General features: G+C 41.0%; 1 protein-coding gene across 3 annotated transcripts in view; it reads left to right on the top strand.

The window, feature by feature from the left end:
* The window catches only part of PPP2R5E (protein phosphatase 2 regulatory subunit B'epsilon), an 88,998-nt gene extending 70,165 nt beyond the window's left edge, over window positions 1-18,833 (top strand). For 2 of the 3 annotated variants that reach the window (XM_064156660.1, XM_064156580.1), the window contains exons 6-14: window positions 4,192-4,322; window positions 4,416-4,475; window positions 5,070-5,178; window positions 6,696-6,749; window positions 6,844-6,894; window positions 8,668-8,787; window positions 9,914-10,041; window positions 13,015-13,116; window positions 15,715-18,833. In XM_064156660.1, coding sequence (XP_064012730.1) covers window positions 4,192-4,322; window positions 4,416-4,475; window positions 5,070-5,178; window positions 6,696-6,749; window positions 6,844-6,894; window positions 8,668-8,787; window positions 9,914-10,041; window positions 13,015-13,116; window positions 15,715-15,814 — 855 coding nt within the window. In that variant the 3' untranslated portion in view covers window positions 15,815-18,833. The remainder of the gene's footprint in view (window positions 1-4,191; window positions 4,323-4,415; window positions 4,476-5,069; window positions 5,179-6,695; window positions 6,750-6,843; window positions 6,895-8,667; window positions 8,788-9,913; window positions 10,042-13,014; window positions 13,117-15,714) is intronic. The other variant, XM_064156745.1, reaches the window with a different exon arrangement.
* Window positions 18,834-23,234: the final 4,401 nt, after the last annotated feature.

Here is a 23,234-nt window from a genome sequence, read left to right as displayed (position 1 = left end):
GCAGTGCTTTTAATGTTCTATGTTTGTATGATGAATACCTGAAAAACATAGCAAGAGAGCAATTTCTATCCTTAAGATTCAAAGAAAGGACTTCAGTTTCCTTCTTTATATCACAAGACATTCTTTCCTCTACAAAAACAATGGGGATATACTTACAGTTTCACTTTATCCATCTTCTAAATACAAGAGCACCGTCCCTGGAGGTCTTCAAGAAGGGACTGGCTGAGACACTTAGTGCCATGGTCTGGTTGACTGGCTAGGGCTGGGTGCTAGGTTGGACTGGATGATCTTGGAGGTCTCTTCCAACCTGGTTGATTCTATGATTCTATCTGGGTCAAACCTTTTGTGGTAGAGTTTCCTTTCAGTTTGTCTAAATGCTGATTTGAATAAGGGTATGTGCCAGTCTGATCATCCCATTGCCGTGATTGAAGAGAGACAGGGAGAGCAGTCTGATGCAAACTAAGTTCTGTTTATTATGCTTTCAGCACTTGGTTATATACCTTAACATACAAGCTAAAAGATCATGCTAAATCCTAATTGGTCATTAAGACAGACCTCAGTACATACCTCATTAAGACAGACCTCGTGTGTTAGCATCTAGATAAGCAAAGGTTACTAAAACTGCAGGCTCATATGCCACATAATTCTGTCTGCTGCAACATTCTTTAAGGTCATTTCAACCCTGTATTTACTTAACTCAGTGCTTTTCCCCTTTATACATTCTGAACCCATGGCTTATGTTCTAGTATGTCAAGATCAAGCAACTGTACAGCACTAAAAGTCCTACCACTCCAAACATCCCATACCTGGTGGCTATGCAGTGACTGTAATTACCTTTGATAGGTTCTATGAGAGTTACTTTGTTTTCTTTAGATATAGCAGGAGTGATTGTGTTCTACTTCAAAATATAGAGAAAATAATTCCTAGATGCTCTTGTTATAAGCTGCTGAACTTGGTCATGGCTGGTGGCATCCCACTCATACCCTTTCAAGGCATTCAAACCTGCTACAGTTTGGCACAGGAGAATGAGTCTAAAACAAGGACTTTAAAAGAAGTTGTTAGTCTTTATTAAAATCTACTAATGAAAGTATGGTATCTGCTGAAAGAGGGAACTAGGAGATTTTAAACCCTATCTATGTGAAAATGTATGATGTGACAATTAAGAGTCCAAAAGAATTAGAAGAATTTCCAAGTTTATGGTGATGTGGCAAATGCATTTTTATGTGTTGCTATATGTACAGCGTGTCAATTTTAAAGTCACACTTTTCTGTCAAAGTTCTGTTGCACCTTACTTGTGCATGCAGATAGATACATTTCTGCATGTAGGAACTGGAGTATCCTTCCACTTCATATTCTGCTTATGTGTCTAGGGTGACTACATAGAAAACCAGATTGAGACTTAAGTATGTTTGAGGTCATGTTTGAGGCAAGGTCATGGAACAGGTCGATTTGCACCTACAGAATGGCCAAGGGATCAGGCCCAGCCAGCATGGGTTTAGGAAAGGCAGGTCCTGGCTGACCAATGTGATCTGCTTTTATGATCAGGTTACCTGCCTGGTGAATGTGGGGCAGGCTGTGGATGTAGTCTACCTGGACTTCAGCAAAGCCTTTGACTCCATCTGCCACAGCAAGCCCCTGGCAAAGCTGGCAGCTCGTGGCTTGGACAGATTCACTCTGAAATGAGTCAATGACTGGCTGGAGGGCCGGGCCCAGAGAGTGGTGGTGAATGGTGCCACGTCCAGCTGGCAGTCAGTCATTAGTGGTATTCCCCAAGGATCAATGCTGGGCCCAGTCCTGTTCAGTATCTTTATTGATGATCTGGACCAGGGGATTGAGTCCAGCATCAGTAAGTGGTGGAGTCGCCATCCCTGGAAGTGTTGAAGAAAAGCCTGGTTGCGGCACTTAGTTCACTTAGGTCTAGTTGATTGGACAGAGCTGGGTGCTAGGTTGAACTGCATGATCTTGGAGGTCTCTTCCAACCTGGTTGATTCTATGATGTTTTATGACACTGACAACACAAGTGTGATAATCTTTGAAATCAGCTTTATTTCCAAATGTGATGGATTATGCAAAGTTAATAATCTGTATTACTGTTGATATCCAGGTGATGATTGTTAATAACTATGAAAACTGTTTGTGAACATTAAAACTCGACAAAAAACTTATTCACAGGTTCAAAAATGCACAGTTTGGAAATTCATACACACATTGAACAGGCAAAAATCGAGCATTTATTTCTTAAAGTGGCTAATGCAAATATTATACTGGAAGAGGCTTTTAAGTATTTACTTATAAAGTATAAATCAGACAGTACCCAAAGCACGTGAAACTGTCTTGTTGGCTGCTGAGACTTGATTCTTCCCAGGTTTCTGGGGAAAGGAGGCAGACAATCTCTGACTTTGTCTCCTGGCTCCTCTGGATGATCTGTGTATCTCCAGGACTTCTCATCTTAGCAGGAGACTTTCAGGTGCAGGCAGGATGTCTTGCCATGTGCAGTCCCAGCACGATGTCACGTTGGGGCTATGCAGGCCAGTTGTGTGCAGGCATTCGGAGCCTGCTGCTGGTAAGCTCTCCAGGTAAATTCAGGATGCAAAATGAGGTGGCAGCAGCCCTTGTGCTACCTGCTTATCCTTTTTATCAATATCCAGCCAGAGACTAATGGGGCATTGGACATGGATAGCCAATCAGAATGGCACTTTGCCAGGCCTCACCACATTACGTGAAGGCAGGGCTTTCACCCTCCCCTCCCACGGTTGCCTCACCCCCAGCACTGAATTAGGGGGAGCAGGAGAACATGTCTGGGCAGGTCCAAGATGGATAAGGCCATGTTTGCCCCATCAAGCCTACCACCACACCAAATGAATTTATTTGTTGTGGATTGGTGGTTGTTGGTTTTTGTTTGGTTTGGTTTTCAATATTCGAGTAACTTTTCTAATGAAGTGTTTCTTGGCAGTAAGAAAGCCTATATGAAAAAGTGGGGTTTTTTTTCCTCTTAATGGGCACTTTTCAAGTTTCTACATGTTGATTTACTTTTTTGACATATTTTCTGGCTTTCAGCTGTATGGTTTGATAAAGTGCTGGTCTTAAGAATGTAACTGTTCATTTCTAAACCTTGCTTGTATACGGTCTGAAGTGGTTGGCAGTGGTTGCTAAGAGACGTACGATTCAAATATATCCACAAGTGTCTGTGTTATGTAGGCTGCTGTTTTGGAAAATTTATTTGCCTTTTCTATGGATGTTTAGTGTCAGAATAGTCACATAAATGATGGAAGTCTTGCAGCTTACCATAAAAATAAGGATTTATTGTTGAAACCCATAATGAGCTGGACATGTCAAAATAATAATTTTTATTTTAAGTGAGAGGCTGAGTCGTAGCTCAACAATGTTTCCACAGAGGATCTGTGTGAGAGAACTGGAAATACAAATATTTTACTCCTAAAAGTAATCCAATAAGAAAATAAAAATCACTTAGAAGGGTTTCCAGCTGTTTGCTGTCTTTGGGTGAAATTTGCCATTTGGGGAAGGATGAGGTGACTATTTATTTATTCAACTATGGAACTAATTGAACAAAGCAATGTGTTTATAACCTGTGGAGGGCAGCTGACAAACCTCTTTATTTCCTCATGAACTTCCCACCTCAGAGTCTTATTTCAAAGAAAAGATAGCGAGACCCCATGTCAAGCTACAGAAACAGAGCTACAGAGTGATCTCACCACTCTTAGGAGGAAGTTCTTCAGCATGAGAGTGGTGAGACTCTGGAATGGGTTGCCCAGGGAGGTGGTTGAGGCCCCGTGGCTGGAGGTGTTTAAGGCCAGGCTGGCTGAGGCTGTGGGCAGCCTGCTCTAGGGTAGGGTGTCCCTGCCAGTGGCGGGGGGGTTGGAACTGGCTGATCCTTGTGGTCCCTTCCAACCCTGACTGATTCTATGATTCTATTTTATATGTTTTATGAGAGAAGGAAGACAGCATTTTGGACCAAGTTAATCAAAAGTTGTTTGAAGATTTCCAAAGTTTTATGTCAGAAGTGGAAATAGGTAAACTGAATACAAAGCTTTTAGATACTGTATTTCTACACCTTGGTAGCACAGATACCACATTTTTACATGCATATGCCATCATGAGTTTAACTTCTACGTAGAAACCTGTGTCATACTTGTCAAATGTCTACTGTTTTCTCTTTCCTTTTAAACACAGCTGTTGGAGCTGTTTGACAGCGAAGACCCTCGAGAACGAGACTACCTAAAAACAGTCTTGCACAGAATTTATGGCAAGTTTCTGGGTCTTAGAGCATTTATCCGAAAACAGATTAATAATATTTTTCTACGGTAAGTTGTGGAAAGAGGTTTTTTTTTCCCCTTATGAACATTTTAGGAAGCTTTATATATTACTTAGATTTAACTTTTCCTTTTTCATTTTAGATTTGTTTATGAAACCGAACACTTCAATGGCGTAGCTGAACTGTTGGAAATTTTAGGAAGGTAAATGAATCTTTATGTATCTGAAACTTCACTTCTGGATACATCAGAACAGTAGCAGATTTAAACCCTGTGTCTGAAAACAGATGTGCACACATGCTCATCTTTAAACCCATTTGTAAAGAAATCTCTGTCGTGTCACTGCCAAGAATATAGAACTAGATGCAAGTTACAGCCACAAGTCTTGGGTTGATTGTGTGCGTGCAGAATTTGTGTGCTTCGTCCTGCATTATGTTTTTGAGCACACTAAATCTGTGAATATTTTGAATAAATCCAATTCTGGTAAAGTAATTAGTAAGAACACCTTGCTTATATGAGTATGCAGGCCATAGAGAGAAGGACTTGCCTGTTTGCCAGCAGGTTTGTGATGCTGTTTGTGTGATTATTCCTAAGGACCAAATTACTACCTAGATAAGTACTGCACTGCTAATATAGAGCTAGACAAAAGTCATCATGTGTTTACCAATAACATGGGCCTGCTATATATTTGTAAGCAGATGCTGACTGCTAAATAAATCTAGAAAGTGCTTGTGTTTACACCTCCAGAATGTTTTCTCTCATGATAACACTTAGAAATATTTCTCTTCTGTTTTCCAGTATTATCAATGGTTTTGCTTTACCTCTTAAGGCAGAGCATAAACAGTTTCTGGTGAAGGTGCTGATCCCTTTACATACTGTCAGGAGTTTATCGCTCTTCCATGCACAGGTAGAAAATATTTTCTGCTTAATTAGAATGATTTTTTTTTTCCTTTTAATATGCTATGGAAATATAATTGTGTAGCACATAAAAAGGGAGGGGGGAGTTTGAAATTTGCCATTGGAATGGGCTGCCTAGGGAGGTGGTGGAGTCGCCATCCTGTCCCTGAGGTGTTGAAGCAAAGCCTGGATGAGGCACTTAGTGCCATGATCTAGTTGATTGGACAGGGCTGGTTGCTAGGTTGGACTGGATGATCTTGAGGTCTCTTCCAGTCTGGTTGATTCTATGAAATGTGGAATAAATGTGTTTTCTTCTGAAAGGCTTTGCATGATAAGTGTGATACTTCTGATTAGATAATTAAGTGTAACGTACAGCTCTTGTATTTGAGGATTTTATTTAATAGTTTAAACTCTCTCTTAAGTTTTCCTCTCTGATGTTTTCTTATTCTTACAAGTTTGGCTTTCCCATTCCTTCTCCTAAAAGGATGTTTGGGTTTCCTTAGTATTGTGCCCTTCTTAACCCCAACAACTTTCTGAATAACAATAACTGCATTTTTGTATAGTTCTCCCTCAGAGATTTCTTAATACTGCATTTATGCTTTCATATATACATCGAGATTTCATGATGTAATTTGTCCTCTGATACATGGTACTTGTTGCCTTTTTCTCAGATGTTCAGATAGTGCAGTCTTTCTTATGCTGATCAAGCTGTGCTTTCTAAGTATATTACTCCTGGTTTTTAGCTGCATCAGCTGATATTGTGAGAGTTTTCATGGTTTTTGGATGATGTATAGAATGTGCAAAATGCAATTCCAGAGAGTTAAGAGAATTGTGGAATCATAGAATGGTTTAGATGACCTCAAAGATCATCCAGTTCCAACCCCCTGCCATAGACAGGGATACCTCCCACTAGAACAGGTTGCTTATCCAACCTGGCCGTGAACACCTCCAGGGAGGGAGCATCCATAACCTCCCTGGGCAACCACCCTCACTGTGAAGAACTGCTTCCTGACCTCTAGTTTAAATCTCCCCTCTTCCAGTTTAAACCCATTACTCCTCATTCTGTCATTACAAGACCTTGTCAATAGTCTCCAGCCTTCCTCTAGGCCCCCTTTCAGATACTGGAAGGCTATTACAACGGCTCCTCGAAGCTTCTCTTCTCCAGGCTGAAGACCCCCAGCTCTTGTAGCCTGTCCTCGTAGGAGAGGTGCTCTAGCTTCAAAACAGTTGTTGTGGAACTGTATTTAGAATTCTAAATTGATATGACTTTTATTTTATAAATTACTTTGCCACCTTAATTTGTTTGGTAATGTGTTATGTTGTTTATAATGAACTGAGCTTTGAGTGAGCATGCATAGGGTGAACTTCACATCTCGGTTTAAAATCAGATGCAGTTTGAGAACGCTCTATAGCGTCTTGCCTTGAGTCTGTCCTTTTTCAAGAGAACAAAAAGAAACCCAAAGTTTCTTTGTGGTTTTGTTATAGAAATGTTCTAACTTCATTTTCTTCAATCTTTACACTTCACAGCTGGCATATTGCATAGTACAGTTTCTGGAGAAAGACCCCTCACTCACGGAACCAGTAAGTATTTATTTCATACTATTTTGACATCGTAAATGGCTCATTCAGTTGAGAGAAAAGTTAAAAAAAAAACTTTGTTTTTCTTCTAATTTAGGTCATTAGAGGTTTGATGAAGTTCTGGCCAAAAACCTGCAGTCAGAAAGAGGTAAGTGATATGCTGGTATTAACAGAACAGTTACTTAATTGTATTGTATAATAGGCAGGTAATTTTAGATGTTTCCAGGTGTCTAATGTATGCTGTGGTAGATCTTGATGTACTGTGTCCAGTTCTGGGCCCCTCAATTCAAGAGAGATGTTGAGGTGCTGGAGCATGTCCAGAGAAGGGCAGCGAAGCTGGTAAGGGGCCTGGAACATAAACCCTATAAGGAGAGACTGAGGGAGCTGGGGGTGTTTGGCCTAGAGAAGAGGAGGCTCAGGGCTGACCTCATTGCTGTCTACAACTACCTGAAGGGAGGCTGTAGCCAGGTGGGGGTTGGTGTCTTCGGCCAGGCAAGCAGCAACAGAACAAGGGGACACAGTCTCAAGTTGTGCTGGGAGAGGTCTAGGCTGGATGTTAGGAGGAAGTTGTTGTCAGAGAGAGTGATTGGCATTGGAATGGACTGCCCAGGGAGGTGGTGGAGTCCTTGGCGGTGTTGAAGCAAAGCCTGGCTGAGGCACTTAGTGCCATGGTCTAGTTGATTGGCTAGGGCTGTGTGCTAGTTTGGACTGGATGATTTTGGTGGTCTTTTCCAACCTCATTGGTTCTATGAAAGTTCTATGAAAATTCTATTGATATTGATTCTTGTGAGTGATTTTTCCTTACTTGATTTCTAGTTGTTCTGGTCAGTTTTGTCTATGAAGAGATAAAAATGATATTCATGATTTCTATTCATAAAATAAGCAAACACTGACTCTTCTGCAGAGAATTTGTTTTTGGTTTTGAAAGGAGAAAATAAACATAGTTCAAGTTAAACTGGAATAATCTGATAGATTTAGAGTTGTTTGTATGTGAGAATAGTATTTTTCCAGGTAGATTGAGAGTTACTTTATTGTCTGGCATTTACCTATTAAACATATAAAAGGTACAGTTTGACCTTTCAATTTTATTTCCAGTTCTTGATGTAAATCTGATTATCCCTAATAAGATTCTGTCATGACAAAAATGTTATTTTGAATGTTGCTTCCAAAAATGAGGTAAAATTAAGCGACTCTCCTGAAGTTAACAAAGTTTAAGCCTTATCCAAAATCTTAGTGTCTATGAGGCTGTGTTTTCAGCATGGATATATTTTTGAGAGAGGGTCTTGCAGAGCTCCTGAATACTCCACCTGGAATTCTGCATCCAGTTCTGGAGCCCCCATTAAAAGAAGGCTGTGGATGTGCTGGAGCATGTCCAGAGAAGGGCCACTGGGTTGATCAGAGGGCTGCAGCAGCTCTGCTATGAGGACAGACTGAAAGAGTTGGGGCTGTTGAGTCTGGAGAAGAGGAGGCTCCCAGGTGACCTTCTTGTGGCCTTCCAGGATCTGAAGGGGGCCTACAAAAAAACTGGGGAGGGACTTTTCAGGATATCAGGGAGTGACAGGACTGGGGGGAATGGAGCAAAGCTGGAGGTGGGGAGATGCAGGCTGGCCATGAGGAGGAAGTTGTTGAGCATGAGAGTGGTGAGAGGCTGGAATGGGTTGCCCAGGGAGGTGGTTGAGGCCCCATGGCTGGAGGTGTTTAAGTCCAGGCTGGCTGAGGCTGTGGCCAGTCTGATCTAGGCTAGGGTGTCCCTGGCCATGGCAGGGGGGTTAGAACTAGATGATCCTTGTGGTCCCTTCCAACCCTGACCAATTCTGTGATTCCATTGTTCTTGAAATGATAAAATTTGAGAGTTACCAGTATTTTGCTGATCTACTTGATTCAGATGTTTTATTTTCAGTGCTTCCTTCCTTGTTTTTAGGTCATGTTCCTAGGAGAGCTGGAGGAAATCTTGGATGTAATCGAACCGTCACAGTTTGTCAAAATCCAGGAACCCTTGTTTAAACAAATTGCCAAGTGTGTCTCTAGCCCTCATTTTCAGGTCAGTGGTAGATGTTACTGTTTGTGTAGGAATGCATAGTTTCAATTGCAAACATAACCCCTTTCCCCACCTCCTGCAGTGTAAATATTGTTATATGTTACTCAGTTTTAAATACTTTTCTCCCGGATTTCTGTGGAGGAGCGGGTGTTGCAGTGGAAGTTTAGTTCTGAGCTCCACAAATAATGTCAGAGATGTTTCTGGGTTTACAGTGAACAAGTTGCCAGTCTGAGCCACATAAAGACTTGAGCTATATCCTGGGGACCTTTGAGTCCCTCTCTAGGTGATGGGAACTCATCATATGGCCTTTGAACTGATAAACTCTGTAGGATGTACTAGTGCATAATACTGCACTAAGAAATGTTCTTAGTGCAGTATTTTGCAGCAGTGTTGTTTTCCTACTTCTGTAAGGAGTTTTCTGGACAGTTGTGATAGAACTTACAGCTTGTTTCCTTCACATTGCATAATGAGAAGGAGGAGAATGAATAGAGTTTAATTTGAAACATATGTGGAGATAATATTCCTGGCCTGTGCCATCTCCATATTAAGCTAAGTGACCTAACTTGGCTTAAAGGCATGTGTAATTTTGGTTCTTCCTTGGACAATACTTGTTTTTACTCTAATTTAGATCAGTGTTTTCCCTCCTACCCTGTCATCTTCTCCACAGAGAGATTATTACCATTAATAACCTTCCTCACACTTCAGATTACCTGACCCTTATTTCGCCCAACTACTGGGCCTTTCCCTGTCTGCTTCCTCTGGTATCCTAGCCCTGCTCTCTTCATTCTGACTGCAGTCACAGGATTGAGGGAAAGGGGTGATGCAAAGTCTTGTCTGCTCTTCCCTCCACAGCTGCAGCATTAATGCAGTATCTGCACCTGATCTTCAGTGAGTAACAACACACTGCTCAGGGGAAAGAGAGTGGATGCTGTGGGATCTGGATTATAGGAAAAGAACCTAATTCCTTTAATGCATATTATGTTATTGAATAAAGTAGAGTTTTAATTCCAAAGTTAATGGCTTATTAATTTATCTTCATGAAATTTCTCTGTGATTTGTTTTTCATTTAGAAAACTTCAAAATGTGAGGTACCTGAATTGCTATTAACGTTTTCCCCTTTAACTCAAAGGTGGCTGAAAGAGCACTGTATTATTGGAATAACGAGTACATCATGAGTTTGATAGAGGAGAATTCCAATGTTATACTTCCCATCATGTTTTCCAGCCTTTATAGGATTTCTAAAGAGCACTGGAATCCGTAAGTTGTTGCCATTACACTTTATCTTAGCATGTGACATACCACTGATAGATGTAGGGAATGGTAGCAGAGGAACATCTGAACAGAAGAGATGCAAATCCAAACCTAGCACGAGCAGGTGCGGCTCTCTTAATGCCAATATAAATTAGTCTACACTTGATCTTATCTCAGAATGTCTTTAATTATCTGGAACAAAAATAGACCTTCTCACAAGCTGGAGAAAAGAAAAATTGGCTGTTACATTGTTATTGAAGAAAATGTGTTACTCATCCAGCATTTCTCCCACACCATTTACAAAAAAACCTAGTTAATGTCTTCAGCCTGATTGTAAATTGTCTAGAAGACAATTGTGTTGCATTACTCAAGCTTTGTGACTGATATCTCTGGTACTAGCATTTTTGAGTCAATATCTGTGAGGTATTTAGACATCATTAAGCCAATGGGATGAGATTTAACAAGGCGAAGTGCAGGGTTCTACACTTTGGCCACAGCAACCCCAAGCAGTGCTACAGGCTGGGGACAGAGTGGCCGGAGAGCAGCGAGGAAGAAAGGGACCTGGGGGTACAGGTAGATAGTAGCTGAAGATGAGCCAGCAGTGTGCCCAGGTGGCCAAGAGAGCCAATGGCATCCTGTCCTGAATCAGGAAGAGTGTGGCCAGTAGGACAAGGGAGGTTATTCTTCCCCTGTACTCAGCACTGGTCAGGCCACAGCTTGAGTGCTGTGTCCAGTTCTGGGCTCCTCAATTCAAGAGAGATGTTGAGGAACTGGAATGTGTCTCGAGAGAAAGGTGACAGAGCTGCTGAGGGGCCTGGAGCACAGCCCTGTGAGGAGAGGCTGAGGGAGCTGGGGGTGTTTAGCCTGGAGGAGGCTCAGGGGTGACCTCATTGCTGTCTACAACTACCTGAAGGGAGGCTGTAGCCAGATGAGGGTCAGTCTCTTCTGCCAGGCAAGCAGCAAGAGAATAAAGGGACACAGTCTCAAGTTGTGACAGGGGAAGTCTAGGCTGGATATTAGGAGGAAGTTGTTGCCAGAGAGAGTGATTGGCATTGGAATGGGCTGCCCAGGGAGGTGGTTAAGTCACCATCCCTGGAGGTGTTGAGGAAAAGCCTGGCTGAGGCACTTAGTGCCATGGTCTAGTTGATTGCCTAGGACTGGGTGCTAGGTTGGCCTGGATGACCTTGGAGGTCTCTTTAACCTGGTTGATTCTACGATTTTTTGGTCATTATGTTCTTAGATTGGGTTGTTTTTTGTCTAAATTTATTTAACTCAGCTCTTCACTTGTGCACAGTAATACAGCAGTTGCTTCCTATTGATGCAGTCTTTATTTGTTATTTTAATTTTCAAACTGAATGACCTAGTAGAAAGTGTTTTAATGAAAAATGCTATTACAGTTAGATGTCATGTATTCTGTACTTGATTTGAAAAGTTTTCCTTTGTCAAGATGGTTGCTGTTTATTAAACACAGTGTTTTTAATAAGCTGTGCTGTGTTCAGGTCCCAGTAGATTTAATACCTTAACTTTAAAGCATTTGTAAAAATATTTTATCTTTTCAGACATTAGTCATCGTGTTTTGTACCTAGCCTAGAACTGGTCACACAAAGACACTTCCCAGGGCAGAGTACTGCATTCCTGGTCTCCAGCTTGTCATCTTGTTTTGTACCTAGCCTAGAACTGTCACACAGAGACACTTCCCAGGGCATAGTTCTGCATTTCTGGTCTCCAGCTTGGCCATGCTCCTGCCCAACCATTTATAATGTGCTCTGGGATGTTTCTGGTAATGAGACTGTTCCAGATGTTGCTAGGCAAGCAGCAAGAGAACAAGGGGATACAGTCTCAAGTTGTGTTGGAGGAGGTCTAGGCTGGATGTTAGGAGGAAGCTGTTGTCAGAGAGAGTCATTGGCATTGGAATGGGCTGCCCAGGGAGGTGGTGGAGGCGCTGTCCCTGGAGGTGTTGAAGCAAAGCCTGGCTGAGGCACTTAGTGCCATGGTCTAGTTGACTGGATAGGGCTGGGTGCTAGGTTGGCCTGGATGATCTTGGAGGTCTCTTCCAACCTGGTTGATACTATGATTCTATGAATATTTTGTACATTTTAGTGTATTTTAGATGAATATTTTGTGCATTTTAGTATATTTTAGTTGAATATTTCATACATTCTAGTGTATTTTAGATGATTCATCCAGTCAGATGATATAAAAGAGTAAGCTGCTTCTACCTTTCTTGAACCTTTGTGAAACAGAATGCCGTTGATGTCTCCTCAAAATTATTATATATCATTTCTTCCTGCCTGAACAAAGCAAGCCTGTCATGTTTTATGCAGCTGAGCAACTCAAATTCAAATAAGCATGTTTCATATTGGCTTTTGGGTAAGCTTGGGAACAGCAATAAGTTAAGTAGGCAGAGCTTTATAGAAATACATCTCTATAGATCGATAGATGCTACATATGTTTTAGATATATGCATACAGAAGACACAAGCTTGCAGGGCTTGTTTTTTGGAAGTTTTTGACTGTATCAAAGTGAATGTGTGAGTACAAAGACATTACTCATGAAATACAGCCTTGTATTTAACATAAATGCACTGAATGTTCAGCTTCCTAGAAAAATTGTAAAGCAATCTGAATCGCTTCCATTTCGTGTTCAAATTCTATTCCTTCTGCTAGCATTGATGATTTGAATCCCTGGAGTTGCATTCAGCATTGTTCCACAGCACGAGGAAAGAGTCTGTAGTTATGTGTAATTGCTTTCTGTTGTTACCTTTTACCCTAGAGTTTTAGTTTGCTCCATTTAAGTAGTCAGTAGAGACATGAAAGCTGATTCTCACCTTTTAAATATGTTAATCAAAAGTGATTTCACATCACCACACTTGCAAGAGCCTAACTGGTTGCCGAAACGCCGGGAAGAGCGCTTGTTTTATGTTTGATTTCACCTGAAACTAACAAGACTCCTTTCTTTTTCTCTTTTAACCTTTCACAGGGCTATTGTGGCTTTAGTCTACAATGTGTTGAAGGCGTTTATGGAAATGAACAGCACCATGTTTGACGAGCTGACAGCCACTTACAAGTCAGATCGTCAGCGGTAACTTTTTAAAGCTTCTTTTGTCAGCTGTGCATAAGGCCTGCTGTTGAGTTTTTCCCTTACATTCAGATGCAGTTGCATAATCTTACACATAATAGATCCAGTGCCTTGTTTTTCCCCTTGCATGCTCTGTAGCCTTCTCTTTGTGAAATTGCAGTATCCACTGCTTGGAAATCCTCAGTCTTCGTGGAATTTCTTTTGACTCTGCATTCTGAAAAACTTAAATGTATCAAAATCTTCAATGATAAAATAAAAATGAGGGCTTAAAGATAACACTTTGCTTAAATATGTCAAGTTGCCCTGACTTTTGGAAAGAAACATGAGGGAAACCTCTAATACTTGTAAAAATCAAACTCCTGTTTGTAGCCTAGGTTTTAGCTAAAGCAAAGAAGCATCTCTCAACCCTTTCATTTCTCCTTCAGAGTATCAGCTGTGTCAGAGTCCTTTGGCATGTAGGATCCATTAGATACACCACTCACAGGATCATTAGTTCCACTCTAGTAAAATGCTTTCTGTATTTCTCCTATTTTAATCTTTTCCAATTACAGTACATCATTTTTCCTGAAAAGCTTCAGCATCAGGGGAAAAACATGAGGAAATTTTAGGAATTTAGAGTTTGCAACTTAATTTAAGTCATACCTTTTCTGTGACACAGGGTTCCCCCAAGCAAGGTAAAGGGTACTGCATGTTGTCAGACCTTGTTAGGCTAGCACAGGCTATGAAGTCACTTGGAGGCCCTATTTTTTGAGCTGTGTGACTGGAGTCACACTGTCCTTTCGTTCTTTGTGGTTACTGCAAAATGCAAAGTTTTATACACAAAAAAATCTACACTGTTCATTTTTACAGTATTTTACTTTTAGAGACTTGGATATAGGCTTGAACTAAGAGGTCAGATGAATCCTAGATAGGTGTTGATAAATAAGGTTCAATCTGCTAGTGGAGTTGAAACAAAACTGGTTTTCTAGCAGACAAGGGACCTTGCCAAGCTGGCTGGGTGGGTAGAGGCCAATGGGATGAAATTTAACAAGGCCAAGTGCAGAGTTCTACACTTTGGCCACAACAACCCCAAGCAGCACTACAGGCTGGGGACAGAGGGGCTGGAGAGCAGCCAGGCAGAAAGGGACCTGGGAGTACTGGTATTAGTAGCTGAACATGAGCCAGCAGTGTGCCCAGGTGGCCAGCAGAGCCAGTGGCACCCTGGCCTCCACTCAGGAACAATGTGGCCAGCAGGACAAAGGAGGTTATTCTTCCCCTGTACTCAACACTGGTCAGGCCACAGCTTGAGTGCTGTGTCCAGTTCTGGGCTCCTCAATTCAAGAGAGATGTTGAGGTGCTGGAAGGTGTCCAGAGAAAGGTAATGAAGCTGGTGAGGGGCTTGGAACACAGCCCTGTGAGGAGAGGCTGAGGAAGCTGGGAGTGTTTAGCCTGGAGAAGAGGAGGCTCAGGGGTGAACCTCATTGCTGTCTACAACTAGCTGAAGGGAGGCTGTAGCCAGGTGGGGGTTGGTCTCTTCTGCCAGGCAAGCAGCAATAGAACAAGGGGACACAGTCTCAAGTTGTGGCGGGAGAGGTCTAGGTTGGATGTTGGGAGGAATTTGTTGGCAGAGGGAGTGATTGGCATTGGAATGGGCTGCCCAGGGAGGTGGTGGAGGCACTGTCCCTGGAGGTGTTGAAGCAAAGCCTGTCTGGGGCACTTAGTGCCATGATCTGGTTGATTGTGTAGGGCTGGGTGCTAGGTTGGACTGGATGATCTTGGAGATCTCTTCCAACCTGGTTGATTCTATGAAATGTATTTCATGTTTAGGAGATAAATGTCAGTAAGTACCCTGAAAATGTCAGGCTATTTCACTTATATTTATTTTTAAATACTTTCTAGGTACAGAGGGCTTTAGTGTTCTTCAGGGATTTATGTCAATGTTGTTTGGATTTTTTTTTAATATATATTTAATGAAATACTCTTGGGAAGTTAAGATTCCAAATAAACGAGCTGGATGTTGCATTTTCACTGAATTGAGATGTGTAGGAACGTTTCTAACATTTTGAAATGTTTTTTTTCCAAGGATTCTCTAATATGACCATCAGAGAATCTCCATGTCTGTACCTACTACGAGTTCTTCAGGGAAAGTCTGGCTGAGGCACTTAATGCCATGGTCTAGTTGATTGGATAGGGCTGGGTGCTAGATTGAACTGGATCATATTGGAGGTCACTTCCAACCTGGTTGAGTCTATGATTCTACTAGATTTCCATTTCTTATGAACCTTCAAATTGAGGTAGTAGAAATGGAAAGCATTTTGTGCCTTGCAGTATCAAGGAGATTTATTCAGTGTAAGCTGTGGCAGAGACAGGAAATGTTACATTAGGTGTTTAATTTTCATCTATTTGGCCATCAAAGTCTGATGCTCAAGCAAATGCTACGTAGCTCTTGTAGGAATGTGGTATCCCTGGTGATATTTATGTAGGCAACAAAAATTAAGTGAGGGAAATTACAGTTGTGTTCAAAAAACCAGTCCTGCTAATTATTGTCAACTATTTATTAAGTAACATGAATATTCTACAGTTACCTCTCCTGCTAACTCTTTGTTTTATTTCATCTCTCAGTGAGAAGAAGAAAGAAAAAGAACGTGAAGAACTGTGGAAAAAACTGGAGGATCTGGAATTAAAGAGAGGTCTTAGACGTGATGGAATAATTCCAACTTAACAAACAAACAAAACAGCATTATTAACCTGTGGAGTCACACATTTATGTAGTAGAAGATGGAGCAACAGTTTTCTGTATTGTGCAACTTTACAGTAGATTTCACATTTGTTTCATTATTACAACAGCACTGTATATACCTGTCTCTAAGTAAAGGAAACAAAAAATAAGGACTTTAATCCAAAGTTTGGACAGCAGATGGACTTCTCAGAACTTTGCAAACATAATCATTGTTTTAACCCTTCTTTAAAACCAGTCTTCAAAGATCTGTTGATGAAAATTGCAATGTCAAATTCCATTGTCAGGACCTGTTCCTTATTTATCGTTAGCAGAGAGTATACTACAACTTTCAAATGTGAACAATCTTAAAATTTAGCTTGTCTTTCTGCTAAAATGTTCAGTGTATTTATAGTAAAAGAGAAAAAAAAAAGACTGTCATTTCCTTATGAGTTTGTGTAACATCCTCCTTCTCTGGATAACTTTACTGTAATTTGACTTTCTTTTCCTTTTGCACATCTTCATAAGTTGAATGTCCATTGAGATCAGGGCCATGAAAAACAAAAGCCCTGAATAAAAGTTTTGTTTACTGGTGTGAGCATTTTTTTTTAATTATTTTTGGTTTTTTTGGTACCAGACTCTCTCTGGTGCTTCCTTAACTGAACGTTAAGAGTTAAAGAAGTAGGTGATAAACATAATAGGGAAAGGGAGTTTTGGATTCATGCACCTATTTATTGCAAATCCATATTGGTGTCCACCATGCTTTAAAAATGGGGAGTGGTAGAGAGTTTTGGATTCATGCACCTATCTATTGCAAATCCATATTGGTGTCCACCATGCTTTAAAAATGGGGAGTGGTAGAGAGTTTTGGATTCATGCACCTATTTATTGCAAATCCATATTGGTGTCCACCATCCTTTAAAAATGGGGAGTGGTAGAGAGTTTTGGATTCATGCACCTATTTATTGCAAATCCATATTGGTGTCCACCATCCTTTAAAAATGGGGAGTGGTAGAGAGTTTTGGATTCATGCACCTATCTATTGCAAATCCAAATTGGTGTCCACCATGCTTTAAAAATGGGGAGTGGTAGAGAGTTTTGGATTCATGCACCTATTTATTGCAAATCCATATTGGTGTCCACCATGCTTTAAAAATGGGGAGTGGTAGAGAGTTTTGGATTCATGCACCTATCTATTGCAAATCCAAATTGGTGTCCACCATGCTTTAAAAATGGGGAGTGGTAGAGAGTTTTGGATTCATGCACCTATTTATTGCAAATCCATATTGGTGTCCACCATCCTTTAAAAATGGGGAGTGGTAGAGAGTTTTGGATTCATGCACCTATTTATTGCAAATCCATATTGGTGTCCACCATCCTTTAAAAATGGGGAGTGGTAGAGAGTTTTGGATTCATGCACCTATCTATTGCAAATCCAAATTGGTGTCCACCGTGCTTTAAAAATGGGGAGTGGTAGAGAGTTTTGGATTCATGCACCTATTTATTGCAAATCCATATTGGTGTCCACCATCCTTTAAAAATGGGGAGTGGTAGAGAGTTTTGGATTCATGCACCTATTTATTGCAAATCCATATTGGTGTCCACAATCCTTTAAAAATGGGGAGTGGTAATAGTCTGGACTTGGGTACGTAAGCAGTATTAGAGCCATGGCATTGGACACACGTACCAGAGATGTTCTAGAAATACTAATTGCTAAATTGTTACAGTATGTTTTTATTGGACCATTCTGAAAGAATAAAGACAAACACTAAACAGTGCAAGCGTGAAATTGATCTCCAGTGGTCATGGATCTAATTGGAAGTTGAGTCACGATAGCAGTTTGAACTGTTTGGAGTTGTTGCCTTACTTTTTAATATGTATTTATAAAGTGTTCCAGCAAAAGAGGATGTAGCCTCTAAGAAACATACTATAGTGTTTTTGTGATCCTAGTACTATTACTCATCACAGTACCAGCCCTGTGGTCTTAGCTGGAAAGGATTCTGGATGATATACTTCTGCATTCTCATCTGGATGCTCATTCTTAACTACTGTATTTGTTACCAAAAGTGGTTCTACAAATGCTACTGAGAACAAACCAACCCAATTCTGGAAATCCTAATGTTCTGAGTATTAATAATAAAGTTTAAAATGCTTTTATATCAAAGGTGCATTGTGACCAAATTGTTTAAAACAAAAGGAAAAACAAATATATATATATATATATACAAAAATGATAGAGGAGGGGCTGTATTATAAGTATGCATTATTGGCTATCTGCTTTGTATTTGAAAGTGGAATCTTGACATCTTTGGTAGGTAAAATGCTGATAAGATTTATGTACAGTATATATTTAGCTAATGCAGTTGCATTATTCTATACCGAAAGGTATGTATTTCAGGATTTTCCTCCAGGATGCTTTTGAACTGTTCTAGACATATGACAACAGTGAATTGATAATCCTAAACCATCAATCCAGCAGTATTTTAGAGTATAAAACTGAATTGGTGTTCATGAGTCTTTGTGATAGTTGCAAACATGAATTTATGACCTGTTACCGTTGATAGAAATGCAGTATAACTACAAGCTTGTCTATTTTTCTTCCTACCGTTTAAAATGATCCAGTAGGATTTGAAGTTTTCTTGTTTTCAGGCACTGAAAAGAGGTTTAAAAAAGAGAAAAGAATTCCCTTCCAGACTACTGACTGTTTCAGGATTATCAGGTCACAGTTTGTACTCTCTGGGTCTGCGCACACCAATGTTGTAAGCTCAATGGTTTTGTAAAAACCTGGCACTGTTAATTCTGGAACAAAAAAAAAACCCAAACAGTGGAACTAGTCACGCCAACACCACACACAACATGGTTGAATGGGATTAATATGAGCTGCTTTTAAGGACATTTGACTGGGACGCAATGTAAATTAGACAGTTACTGTCAAGGTTGAAACATTTTATTTTCAAGTGCTGAAGCAAAGGTGCAAGCTGAAATACTGAAGATTAAATAAATTTCTAACAAATCATGTCCCTTAGCCCATTGATTTTGACAGTCTTTTATTTCTGTTACCAAAAATAATACTTGGTACTGTGATTTCTGTGTGAATGATCATACTTTACAGGAGAGTGGACTTAGACTCATGCTCCAAGACTCTATATAGTTGTGAAAACCTGAGATAGAAGGGAGGAAAAACGATTAATGTTTTCTGCCTGATGGAGTGAAACACAACAATATGAAATTAGGAAAAGCACCTTGTCCTGTACTTAGAGCTTAGGTGAGTGTTGTTTGTTCCTAACTGTTTTTCAGTTTTCACATGACTTTCTGCTGTTGATCATACAAAACTGATGAGAACCTGATGGGTTGCAATATTTTGTTACCTCTGATGTTACCTCTGATGTGGGGATGGTGGGGAGTATCTATAGAAGATTTATCACTTCCGAGAAGGAATGTTTCTTTAAAGTGAACAAGATGATGTGATATTAGTCACTTGACTCTAAAAGGCTGACACAGCACTAGGTTGCACTGTGTGATGTACCTGAAGAAGCACTTGCCACAATGATTTGACCCTACCCCCGGGATCCGCTGTTTGCCGCAATCCAAAGGCGATGTCCTGCCGCTCTGCAGAGCTCCCACTGCTATCAGTTGGAGTTGTAGGCAAAGAAGAAGGCAGCATATGGGCCCAAGCATGATCAGTGTGTCTCTTTATGCTTTTGTTGGCTTCTGGAGTTTTACAAACTACCTTTTGTTTGTGTAAATGTCTTCATTAACTGCATGTACAGCAGCTGTTGGGTGATCGCTTGTGTCCTGTACCATATTGGTTTCAGGAGAAGGGATTGAATGCTCTCTGGTAAAGGGAAAGACCTGCATTTTCAGTAGTAGGGCATTGCATCAGGTCATGGGGATACAACTGTAAAAGTAAAGTTGCTCTCATCTACTTTAAATTGAGCACACTGCTTGCTTCATCTTGTAAGTCTTCCTTACTGTTTTGCTTTCGTCGCTTTTGAGTGGTTTTTGTTTCTCTTCCAAAGGTTGGAATGCTTTAAATAGAAAGTATTCTAGTGTCATTGGAGCGTTCACTAGCAGGCTTATAGTAAATGTAATCTTGGTTTTGTTAGCATAAATAAAAGGATTTAAATTATTTTTTTTTTAGCTCTTCCTATAGATGGAATAATTGAGGGTGTTAGAGCCATGAATTGCTTGAGTAAGAAATGGAGCAGCTGTACTTAGATTATATGTGCGTAAGTACAGCCTCAGGCTCTCTCACTCTCTGGAAAGGAAAATATCAGGAGCTTTAAAAGCCTTTTAGTTGTTTAGTGAGGAGGGGAAAACACTAGATTCTTCTACCCCCAAGTAAAACTGAAATAACTTGCTTTTAGTTCTGTCTTGGAAAACAAAGACGGCCTTTTCTCTCTCGCTTGTGTAATAGCACCATCCTGAAGCAGCTGCCCTAAAACAGAAGAAAGGTGACGAAGCACACGATGGAAGAATGGTTTTGTTTCTATGTGGCTTCTTTAGTTTGGCTCACCTGCTTCCCTTAGCAACTCTGGAGTGAGTCACTCACCGATTAGTCTTTATAGTTGACGTTTGCAGCTGGTTTTGTACAGCCCAGTTTCTCTTTTTTGATGCAGTATCTTGAAACAGAATGGAACTAATTTTCATGGAGAACTTCTCTCTTGAGTGTTGCTTTCCCATCCACAGAAGCCTACACTTTTTATCATGACCTCTGAATACAAGGTTTTGTTATTTGGATCACTCTGTAAATATGTTGTATTCATAACCTCACGTAAGGATGAGGAGTTTCCTTCCAACTATAAATAGTACTACCGATACATTTCTTCTTGTTGTCCTATTTTTGATTGTAGTATAGCAAATGACCTGTCATGCTTTTTGTTTAAAGGTTAGCATTAGATCCATAGATCTTAATATTTTAGCATTTCATTGTTTAAGCAGGAGAGGGCAGCAAAAGTTCGTTTTTCCCCGTAGGAATGCTCTGATCCATTGCTGTTTTTAATCTGGGATGCATTTAACTATTTGTGGGTGGGGTGGGGGGGGAATGAAACACTTTTTATATATATAAAAAGGTGCATATGAAAATATATAGACTGGTCTAACCAGACTGTGAAAATGTCTTCTGCTCAAAGTAATAATAAAAGGAAAAGACTTTCCACCTCTGGATAAAAGTACAAGCAGGTCTTTAAGCTCTTGGATTCAAATGTCACTCTTTGGAAATAATTTACTTTCTTAAAAATGGTATCAAAGAAACTTAACTCAATGGTGCTCCCAGCTATTAAAGTGTAATCTTCCTCTTTTACACATGCTCAAGAGGCTCTGTACTGTGGGTGCATCTAAATAAAGAAGCAATGAAGTGTTTTTCAGGTGCTTGGCTTTTTATTCCACCTCTCTTCCCTCTAAACTTCATGTACCTTTTCAATGGTGAGTTTCCAGCAATCAGATACCCATTAGCAGGTATTTAAAGATAAGGACACTTGTCTGGGGGTGGGGGAATGATGAGGTGGTAATTTTTAAGTGTCTGCCAGAATTGCTGTAGGAAATGCTCAGCTTTCATTAAGTTTGTTAGTTTTATTTTTTAAGGTCCTCTCATGGTGATGAACATCTTTGTACTGCATACAGCCACGCTTGTGAGGGAGGTAAAAAAAGCAGTGGGGACAGAAAAGAGCCACACAACGTTCCTTATAAACCCTTTGAACCTTACACTTTGCAGGTGTCGAAGAAATGTGTTCTTCTGTAGCATTCTACTGTTTCAATCGTTGTGCTACTCTACCTTGCAGTTTGGAAGTGAAGGGCTTCAGATGGTCACATACATGGGAAGCACCCTCTGGAGAGAGCCATGGATAGAGCCTGGTAAGGGGCGATGCTGGTGGACAGCCTTAGCAGAAGCGCAGGAGATGTGAATGCTGCAATAAAAGAGGCAAGATGTATTAAACATCTACTTTTTTCCTGCTTGGATTATTCCAGTAGCCTAATTCTTAAACTAACACCCTTTTGATTTTTTTTCCAAATCACATTTTCAGCAGTTGGTTCTTCTGTGCTTTTGTTAGAAGAGCTCATTCTCACAAATCTCTCTTCAATATTTCCAAAGTCCTGTTCAATATCTTTATTGATGATCTGGACAAGGGGATTGTGTCCAGCATCAGTAAGTTTGCAGATGACACCAAGCTAGGAGCAGGTGTTGATCTGTTGGAGGGTAGGAGAGCCCTGCAGAGGGACCCTGACAGGCTGCATGGGTGGGCAGAGGCCAACGGGATGAGATTGAACAAGGCCAAGTGCAGGGTTCTACACTTTGGCCACAACAACCCCAAGCAGCACTACAGGCTGGGGACAGAGTGGCTGGAGAGCAACCAGGCAGAAAGGGACCTGGGGGTACTGGTAGAGAGTAGCTGAAGATGAGCCAGCAGTGTGCCCAGGTGGCCAAGAGAGCCAATGGCATCCTGGCCTGGCTCAGGAACAGTGTGGCCAGTAGGACAAGGGAGGTTATTCTTCCCCTGTACTCAGCACTGGTCAGGCCACAGCTTGAGTGCTGTGTCCAGTTCTGGGCTCCTCAATTCAAGAGAGATGTTGAGATACTGGAACGTGTCCAGAGAAGGGCAACAAAGCTGGTGAGGGGCCTGGAGCACAGCCCTGTGAGGAGAGGCTGAAGGAGCTGGGAGTGTTTAGCCTAGAGAAGAGGAGGCTCAGGGGTGACCTCATTGCTGTTTACAACTCCCTGAAAGGACACTAGCCAGGTGGGGGTTGGTGTCTTCGGCCAGGCAAGCAGCAACAGAACAAGGGGACACAGTCTCAAGTTGTGCTGGGGAGAGGTCTAGGCTGGATGTCAGGAGGAAGTTGTTGTCAGAGAGAGTGATTGGCATTGGAATGGGCTGCCCAGGGAGGTGGTGGAGTTGCTGTCCCTGGAGGTTTTCAAGCAAAGCCTGGCTGAGGCACTTAGTGTCATGGTCTAGTTGACTGGCTAGGGCTGGGTGCTAGGTTGGACTGGATGATCTTGGAGGTCTCTTCCAACCTGGTTGATTCTATGATTCTGCTCATTTAAGAACCTCATGTCTCTTTCTTATTGCAAGGCAGATATTTTTCCAAAGAAAAAACAAACAAGTCCATGCAGTAAGTTGGCCTTCAGGGTAAGATTTGTCTTCAGTGCTTGTAAATTAGGGAACAACCTTTAAGGATTGGATGTAAAAACTTAAATGAGTTTGTTATTTTTGGTAATGGTAATTGCCTTGCTAATGCCTTGGTCTTTCCCTCTCAGGAATGTTTTGATTTCTCATAGAGTGCCCAGTTTATTTTGCATTAAGGTTGGACCCCAAATCACAAGTCTCTAGCCTAGAGAAAGCAATTCTATGTGCAGGTGGAGGCTATACCCAAGTCTGTATTCAATTACTGCTTCAATCTACAGTAAAGCAGTAGCTTGGGTATTGAACTA

This window comes from Pogoniulus pusillus, chromosome 1, assembly GCF_015220805.1.
Source record: "Pogoniulus pusillus isolate bPogPus1 chromosome 1, bPogPus1.pri, whole genome shotgun sequence".
NCBI classification, from domain to species: domain Eukaryota; kingdom Metazoa; phylum Chordata; class Aves; order Piciformes; family Lybiidae; genus Pogoniulus; species Pogoniulus pusillus.
The sequence above is the reverse complement of the archived record's forward strand: the minus strand, read 5'-3'. Positions and strand labels throughout refer to the sequence as shown.